Genomic DNA, 9,402 nt, shown 5'->3' on the forward strand with positions numbered 1-9,402 from the left:
CTATCATATTCACATGGTCAAATCTCCAAGGTTCCATATGTGTGTGTGTATATATATATATACACACACATATATATATACACACACATATATATATATATATATATATATATATATATATATATATACTCCATAAAATCGACTCAGATTCACCTCTCATGGAAAACACAGATCCCATCTAGATTGGTACACCTGCCAATCAATAGCCTCAGTTCCTACCTGTTGCCTATTTCAGAGGGTTGGATTCCTCTCTTGTTCCTTGGGATTGGGACTCCTCTCACCCCAACCACCAAGACCTAACGGTTTCTAATGTACACCTGAGAACATGTCTTTTTCTCCCAAAAGCACTTGACTTTATTCTCTTCCTCAAATATACATAAGTGTTCCAGCACCTTGCTATGTCCAGGTGTTTACTCAAAATCTACATCCAGAACAGCTCCAGAGAAGCAACTCACAGATGTGTCAGCGTCTGCTCTCACAGACATGGATGCTTCTACTGGGCCTGATCCTTCCTACCCACAGATGGCCTCACAGATCCTAGTAAGCAAGGAAACAAACCACTCTCATAAGACTAGAATGACACCCCCTCTCCATTTTCTTAGGTTTCCCAGACATGTGGCCCCAAAGTCAGCAGGAAGCAGCTAGAGATCACAAGGACCCTATTCCTGCTTCACCATTGCCTTTTTCTACTTTCTCCTTTTTAAATTTAAAACAAAATAGACAAATGTTAGCATTTCTTCTGGGCACCACATAACAGTTACCTGGAAACAGCTAAGTAGGCCTGACTTGCTATATAAGTGTCTGTTGGGTCCGTACTCCTTCTCTCTGACCTTTCTGTCTGAATCTTTTCTCTTCCTAACCCGTTCTTCCCTCTTCCCCCTTACCCCTTCCCTCTCTCTCTCCACATTTTCTAACCTGCCTCTCCTTTCCTCTCAACCTTTCTCCCTCTCCATCTTTCTCTGCTCTACTCCCTTCTCAACTTTACTTCCAATGCCCTAAATAAACTCTATTCTACACTATACCCATCATATGTCTGGTACCTCAGGGGAAGAGATGCCTCAGCATGAGCCTTTCAACTGAAGCCCTGTACAACCTCACAATACTCTACTCTACAAAATATTTCCTGGTCTTAAAAACACAACATAGTCTACTTCCTTTTCTGTTTCCTTTGGACACTTCTAGACCTCTCTGGTCATTCTCTCATATCTACAATAAAAATCTTAATCATATCAACTAACAGTAATGTCAGCAGTTTCTTTACTGTACACCCAAAAGTAGCGTAAAAAAAAAAAAAAACAAAGCATTTCCAGCAAAATCAGGAACAAGACAAGTAAATCCACATTCTCTACTCTTATTGAATATGGTTTTGTTTTAGCTAGAACAATGAAACAAGAAAAGCAAAGAAAAGAGGCCAAGAGTAGAGAGAAGCCAGCGTTTCCTCATTTGCAGGCACTTGATTAGAGATCCCAAGACTCCTCTGAAAACTCTTAGAACTGATAAATTTCCAGAAAATTGACAGGCTGCAATGTTATCATGGAAAAAAATCACCACCCTTCCTATAGAGTAATAAACAAAGTAAAGAAGGATCAGGGAAGCCTTCTGATTCAGAGCAGCCTCAACCACCACCCTGAAGGGGCCTGGTGAACAGGGTATATGCTTTTGATTCTAAGCAGGCATAATTTGGCAGATCCCAGAGTTGAAAGCCAGTGTGGTCTACAGAGCAAGTTTCTCCCAAGTCTCTTACACAGTGAAACATTATTTCAAACCAAAAAGAAAAAACAAAACAAAACAACAACCAAACAAAAACAACAACAACAACAAACAAACAACAAAAACACACCACCAACAAACAAACCCTGGAGTAAGGGGTCAGAGTGATTGTTCAGCAGTTCAGAGCAATAATGCTCTTGCAGAGAACCCTAATTGGGTTCCCAAAACCTACAGAACACCTCACAGCCTCTGTCCTCTGTCAGCCAGCACCAACCATAAACTAACACAGGCACACACATATATAAAATAAAAAATATATCTTCAAAAAGAATACCTAGGAGTAAACCCCACCTTGTAGGAGAACAATATATGATGAAAACCTTGAAACACTGACAGGCCTTGCAGAGATGGCTTAGCAGAGGACCTGAGTTCAGTGCCCACAACTTACAATCATCTGCAACTACAGTTTCTAAGGGGCCTGACACCCTCTTGTGATGTCCACAGGTAGCATACACACATGGGTTACACATACATATATACACAGAAAGTACTCCTACATAAAAATCAATTAAATCTAAAAATAAAAAAGTAAGAAGTGGGGAAATCAGGTGTGGTAGTGCAAATCTTTGACCAAAGCACATGGGAATCCAAGATAGATGGATCTATCTGGGAACTTCGGGACAGCCAGGTCTGTACAGGGGGATCCTGTCTCATCATCACCAGCAACAAAATGATGAAATCAGAATTCATATGAGGGTAATATTTGCAACTCGTTGACCAGACTCACCTTGTGAACATCCCAGGTGGAAATTGTATTCTTGGAACTCACCATACAGACAACAGACTTGTCTTGTCCCTTTCTTGTTAAGCCACACCCTGAGATATAATATGCGTATCCAAAAAGTCCTGCAAGGAAACCCCAACAATATGTGGACAGCAGACAGTTGAGGGACAACTCAAACTAAAGGAGGTATGGTTCCCTTCCCTCTGCCATGTAGAAGGCTTGGATAAAAGCTGTGGAAAAGATGAAGGGAGACAGCCAAGCACGCTGCAGGCTGGTCATTGGTTCAGACACATTTACCCTTTAATCTGTTTCTATAGAGACAAAATGGGTCTGGGGCCTGGAGCTCTGACTCCCTGGGCAGAGTGCACTGTTCTGTTCTGAAAGGCCAATAAACAGTAATCCATTAATCATTTGGAGGCAGAAAGTTCCGAAGTTCAAGATCATTGGTGTGCATTACATAAAGGATTTGAGGTCTGCCTGTGGTGCATGACATCCTGTCTGAAGGAAGAGAGAGAGAGAGAGAGAGAGAGAGAGAGAGAGAGAGAGAGAGAAACAAAAGGAAATACAAATCATGTATCATTCCTAGTGAAGGCAAGCAGAAGTTCTTGATTTTAGGCCAGCCTCATCTACAGATGAAGTTCCAGACTAGCCATGGCTATAGAGTGAGGCCTTATCTCAAAACAAATGGAAAAGGAAAGATTCTTCTGTTCAAGAAAACAGATTCCACAAAGTTGTCTTCACACACACAGTATGCCATGTATACATGTCACATACAGGAATACTAAAAATAATGAATGTAAAAAACTTAAAAGCATATCTCCATCAGAAAACTGTTCCAAGGAAGTTTTTTGAAAAAGATAAATACTAAAGCCTATTTGGTAATTTCCTCCAGTAAATTTTATCTATACTCTAGGAAGGGAACAAATCATTCAGGGAAAGGGAAAAATAAGGCTGGTTTTACGATGTTGAGCAACCACTCAGCAGATCACAGATTGGTTCCATGTCTAGACTAGCACAGTAGTCCCATCTTATTAAACTACAATTCCCTTCCTCTTATTAAATGAGAATGTAGGACTGCACAGAACGGGTAAAACCAAGTGGGGGTCTCTTCTTGAGTACCCAAGCCCATACCACACTTCAAAGCAATTTCCTTGTGAGTGAAATCGTTTGGCTTTGCCCGGAACTTGGCATGTTCTTGCCATATTCGATCGACAAAGAACTGCTTCCATGTCTCTTTGCCCTGGAGCTGTAGGGTATCTATGTCACAGTAGAGCCATCTCTTCTGACACAATTTCCTGCAATGCAAAGTTGCAATCCCATCAGGCTGACCCCAGTCACCTCACCTTAGAGCCATGGTTACAGTGAGCAAACTTTTATTCACGAACCATCCTCACGCAACAGAGGTCCATGTCCAGAATCAAAAGGCCTCTTCTTCCCTCTCAGCCCCATCTTGTCCCCTCTTCCCATCCCACCCTGCCCCTCTCCTTACCTCCACAGGACATCACTGCTGGCAAGTTCATTCCAGTTCTATGGGAGAGAAAAGAATCTTTAAACCAACATCCACCTCCCTTTCCTGCTCTCAATTTGTTCTGGGCTGGGCCTACACAGGTTAATGAACACAGTCCTAGCTCTTGAGGCCCAGCCAGCCTGGAGAGACCTACCCCAGCCAACACAAGTCACCATGTGAGAGCTCAGAGGAAGGAGGTCCAGTCTCCAAAGGTCTGACATGGAATCTCAAGGATGCTTCATATGCATGGCAGCTTGTTCTTTTCATTTAGCAGAATTTTGTTATCACTGTTACTGTTCTGAGATAGGGTGTCTAGTAGCCTGGGCTGGTTGTATATTCCTGTTATCCTGAGTCTGACCCTAACTCCAGATCATCTTGCTTCTACCTCACAAGTGCTTCAATTACAGCCCTGCACCACCACTCCTGCCACATTTAACCATTCAGAGTAGATAATATAACCCCTAGATGTATCCATTTCCTATTCTGTACTTTGGCACTCTGTTGGGGAAGAGAAGCAGCTGAGTCTCCGAGACACTAATGTGTCAGAGCTGAGTAGAAAGGTCTGAATAAGGTAAGTTTAAGGAGAAGGGAAAGGAAGGAAGGAAGGAAAGAAGGGAGGGAGGGAGGGATTGAAGGAGTGAAAGACGATGCCAGGCTGTGTGAGTGTGGTGCTGGGGTAGCTGAGACTCCAAGACTGAGTGGGAAAGGCCAAAGGGACCTTATGTAGGATGCACCGAATGGAGGAGTTTAGCCAAGGAGCTTTTACCTTGTTCACTTGGGCAACCTGTAGCAAACTGTAGGCATCCAGATAGGAGAGGATTTTCATCATTGGCAAACTAGGCAAATGGATCTCCATCTTCAGTGGCCTAAGTCCACACTGACTCTTCTTTCTCCTCCCCAGCTTGATCTGATTTTAAAGACTCGGCCAAAGATTTAGCAGGATTGCCGACCACAGATCATCAGGCTTTGGTTGGAGCAAGCTGCATCTGTGTAGACTCTCAGCCTGATTCCCCTTCCCCTCTCACTGGAGCCAGATGCACTCAGCTGAGAGTGCTCACAGCTTAACTCACTCCACAGTGATTTTCACTGCATAGATGAGCTCAACAACCCCTTCCTGGCACTCTGGAGACCAAAATCACATGATCTGGGGCAGCCCTGATTGATGATGTACTTGTCAAAACTTTCTAGAATTTTCTGAGTTACACACTAATTTTCAACAGGTTCAATTGTTTATATGAAGACAGTTAGGTTGCTGCAAATTACTGGTGTAGGGACTCTGGTTTCCATGTTCATGTCTACCTTGAGAACTGAGTTAGACCAGCAGGACCCACATCTCTGTGCCTGCACAGCCTCTGAGATCCTTTGCTTGTGTACTCAGCGTTCTAGTAGAAAGTGGCAGTTAAAGAGGACACCTGATGTTTACTGCTGGTCTCTGCACATAGACAGGCATGTGCACTCCTGCATATACTTTTACATGTACTGCACATGAATTCCAGAGCAGTCTAGGGTAAATAATGGGACTTTGTTTCCAAAAAAAAAGAGTAAAAGCGTCATGCTGATTGTATTCATGCTGATTATATTGCTAACTAGTAATCAGAATGTATTTTCATTCTTAAATTACCTTCACATGTGTATCTACAGGTAGGCCTTATGTCCTGGATCCTTAGTAACTGTGATACTTTGTACTGTAAGACAATAACCCAAGGAACCCAGCACGACAATAGAGTACACACAGACATACACCATGGACATATGCATGTATGCATGCTTAGATATACACACTTACATAATGGTTATATGAGACACTGTTTAAACTATGCTCTCTACTGATTCAGATTGAAAATAATTTTGAGGACTGCAGACGTCACCATTGGATTTGTTACTACAGAATTGGATGTTAGAATGTGAAGCAACTGCAACCAGCAAAACCAAAGCAGCCTGCAGAGGGGACTCAGGCCACAGTCCAGGCCCTGAAAGGAGCCAGAGACCTCGCTGTGCTTCACGTTCTCAGTTTTCACCTTTCTTTCTTTTCTCTTTCTTCTTTTCTTTCCTTTTTTATTTCTTTCCTTCTTTCTTTTTATTTTTTCTCTTCTTTATTTGATTTTGAGACAGGTTCTCACTCTCTTCCCCTTACTGACCAGCCTGGAGCTTGATATATAGTCCAGGCCTCAAAGTTAGAGATCTGTCTGCCTCTGCCTCCCAAGTGAATGAGATGAAAGATGTGAGCCGCAATGCCTGGCTTTGACCTTTCTGTTTGCTGAGCCAGAGGATGGCCCGGGCTTCTTTCTCTGAGTGACTGATTTGGATGTTCTTATGCAGGGCTATTGTAACTCCTTATAACAGACATGAGGCATTGCTACCCCAGGCACCTAAACAATGGATATTTCAGTTCATGGTGTATATCTGATTAGTTTTACAATGTGTGATTCTTCAAGGTGCGTGTGTGTGTGTGTGTGTGTGTGTGTGTGTGTGTGTGTGATAGAATAAAAGAGGATAGCATCCTATGATCCAAGCTGGCCTAGAATTCACTGAGGAGTTTAGGTTGGCCTCAAACATGAAGTCTCTTCCCTGCAGAAGCCAGGAGAGGGCATTTGACCTCCTGGTACTGACGTTACAGACAGTTGTGAGCCCCCACGTGAGTACTGAAAAGTCAAACCCAGGTCCTCTGGAAAAGCAGTCAATACTCTTAACCCATCTCTGTTACCCCTAAATAGATCCTTCTTCTTGTTGTATTTAAACAAATATTTCAATTATGGCCATCTGGCAAAAGACCATCAGTTGACCAGTAGAGAGATGAGCTGAAAGACATTTCCTGAGGCTCTGATATTCACTGCACAGTGTGATGAAGATGTTTGTTGCAGTAGCTTCCTGAGATCCATCAACAAGTGAGTGTACATGAGATGGGGTAGGTGGGAAAAATATACTCTGTCCCAGGTTTAGAAATTGCTTATCTAATATTGTTAGGGCCCTGTTGTCTGTAGAGGCACTAGAAGACAATCCACCCCTTGTCTCTGCCAGTTCCCAGCAGCTGCCCTGGCATCCCTGAACTTGAGAAGCATCACTCAATTCTCTGTCCCTGCTACCAGTCATGTTCTCATACCGGTATACATTTATTTTAATTAGATATTTTTTTCCAATTTTTATCTAGATATTTTCTTCATTTACATTTCAAAGGCTATCCCAAAAGTATCCTATACCCTCCCCCCCCCACCCTGCTTCCCTACCCACCCACTCCCATGCCCCTTTCTTTCCCTGACACCAGTCATGTTCTCATCCCGGTATACATTCTTCTCTGCTTTGTTGTTTCACTATGTAGCTCTGGTGACTCAGGCTCACTATGTAGACAAGGCTGGACATGAACTCACAGGGATCCCCTTGTGTCTGCCTGCTGCTGAGTGCTGGGATTAAAGGTGTGTACTGTCATACAGAAATTACTTTAATTTTGTTTTGTTTTGTTTTGTTTTATTTTGTTTTGAGACATGGTTACTCTGTGTAGCCCTGGCTGTCCTGGAACTCACTCTGTAGACCAGGCTGACCTTGAACTCAGAGATGTGCTTGCTTCTGCCTCCTGAGTGCTAGGATTAAAGGCAAACACTGCCACCATCACCAAGGTGGGATTCTTTTCTTTTTTTAGGTCACCTGTAAATGTAGTCAAATCACATCGGGATAAACTAAGATAAGCTCCTCATTTGAGATTGATAACCCAGTTACATCTTTGGGTCTTTTTATTATTATTATTCTGTGAATGAGAGTGTGTGTTTGTGAACTTGAGCACAAGTACACACAAAGGTTAAGGTGTCAAATCTTCCTGGTGCTAGAGTTGCAGGCAGTTGTGAGATGTCCCAGGAGATTCTGGGAACAGAACCTGAGTCTTCTGTAGAAGCCATATGTACTCTTAATTACTGAGCCATTTCTGCAGTCCCACCTAGTCATATATTTTATCATATTAAATAACATTCATACCTTTGTCAATTAAGGCAATACACTTTCCAGAGATTGGGACATAGATGTATCTTTTAGAACAGACCACCATGACTGGCCACTGCAGTTATTGAATAAAGACATATTTGCATGTTAACAGTGGTTGGAAATCCTATACTACCATCTTAACAACATTAATGAAGGACAGAGCAATAGTACACCCAGCCTCTTAACCACTGTCTGCGGCAAACAGTGGAGACCTTGCTGGGTATGGCAAGATGTCTGTAGCTCTTAATAACAGTCTTCAGTGACTCACCAAGGTAGATTGAGAAACTTGCAATCACAATCCCATCATAATCTTCAACTTCCAGTAAGACATTTGGCTACTGTGAGGTTCCATAAAGAGACAGAAAAGGCTCAAGTCACCCTTACAGAGATGGAGAAAGAAGGATGAAGGAGAAGCTCAGATCCTGCAGCCCAGACAGTGGACACAATAATGAAGTCTCTGAGGATGACTGTGGCCAGGAACAACAACTGACTTCAACCACATTAGACCTTGTCCTGCCTAGTTTTATGTCAACGTGACACAAGCTCGAGTGATCTGAGAGAAGAGAATCTGAATGGAGAAAATGTCTCTAAGTGATCAGGCTGTAGGCAATCCTGTAGGGCACTTCCTTAATTAGTGATTGATGTGGGGGGGCCCAGCCCACTGTGGATCATGACATAAGGCAATGGAAATATCAGCACTGATGATTTCATTAAACCTAAGTGTTTATATAGTCAATAAATGGCAGAGAGCCAGGCACACACCATTAAGTTTCAGCACTCAGGAGGCAGAGGCAGGTACATATCTGAGGTTGAGGCCAGCCTGGTCTATAGCCAGTGCTCTTGAAAGAACCTAGTGGGGAAACCCCCACTCAACTCCCAATTCGGCGTGCACCCAAAAAATCACGAAGGACCATCATCTTGATGTAAATACATGAGGACTGTTAATTACAGAGCTCCAGACCGACATGCATCCCACACAGGAGATAACAGATGTCGGCTTTGAGGCTCGAAAGCTAGGGGGTTTTATGAGGTAAGGGGCTTAGGGGTGTGGAATTCAGCATAGCGACACACTATTGGCTTATTCAAACATTATCAGAAAGATTGCAGGGCATCAGAACTTTGTTCCTATGGGCTGGGGGCTTATCTTTGTTCACATAGCAACCAGTTGATGTATGACTTTACCCGGTGTCAAGGGGCAGTAGACAGAGGGGAGGTTCCAGCCAGGTGGTGTTGACCCAGACAAGATAGCTCTGCTTGTACAATCAAGCTGTTCTTAGGAATGTCTTAACAACAGCTGTCTGTTCACCTGTCTGTTCTGCTTTGTTCTCAGCCCCAGGCCGGGGGCTCATAGACAACTCTTTTACATGAATCACAAGATATAAAATCTCATTTTCTTTCATTCCCCTCTTCTTCTACTAAGTAATTCTAATCT

General features: G+C 43.0%; 1 protein-coding gene across 2 annotated transcripts in view; it reads right to left on the reverse strand.

The window, feature by feature from the left end:
* LOC110287871 (F-box/WD repeat-containing protein 15) overlaps positions 1-4,871 on the reverse strand; it is a 15,402-nt gene extending 10,531 nt beyond the window's left edge. Inside the window, exons 1-4 of one of the 2 annotated variants that reach the window (XM_021154376.2) lie at positions 4,768-4,857; positions 3,984-4,021; positions 3,626-3,789; positions 2,498-2,616 (exon numbers count right to left, since the gene is read on the reverse strand). In XM_021154376.2, the coding sequence (XP_021010035.1) occupies positions 2,498-2,616; positions 3,626-3,789; positions 3,984-4,021; positions 4,768-4,857 (411 nt within the window). Of the gene's footprint in view, positions 1-2,497; positions 2,617-3,625; positions 3,790-3,983; positions 4,022-4,767 lie in introns of both variants that reach the window. The other variant, XM_021154377.1, reaches the window with a different exon arrangement.
* Between the last annotated feature and the right edge of the window lie 4,531 nt (positions 4,872-9,402).

Source organism: Mus caroli, unplaced genomic scaffold (assembly GCF_900094665.2).
Source record: "Mus caroli unplaced genomic scaffold, CAROLI_EIJ_v1.1 scaffold_9524_1, whole genome shotgun sequence".
Classification (NCBI taxonomy): domain Eukaryota; kingdom Metazoa; phylum Chordata; class Mammalia; order Rodentia; family Muridae; genus Mus; species Mus caroli.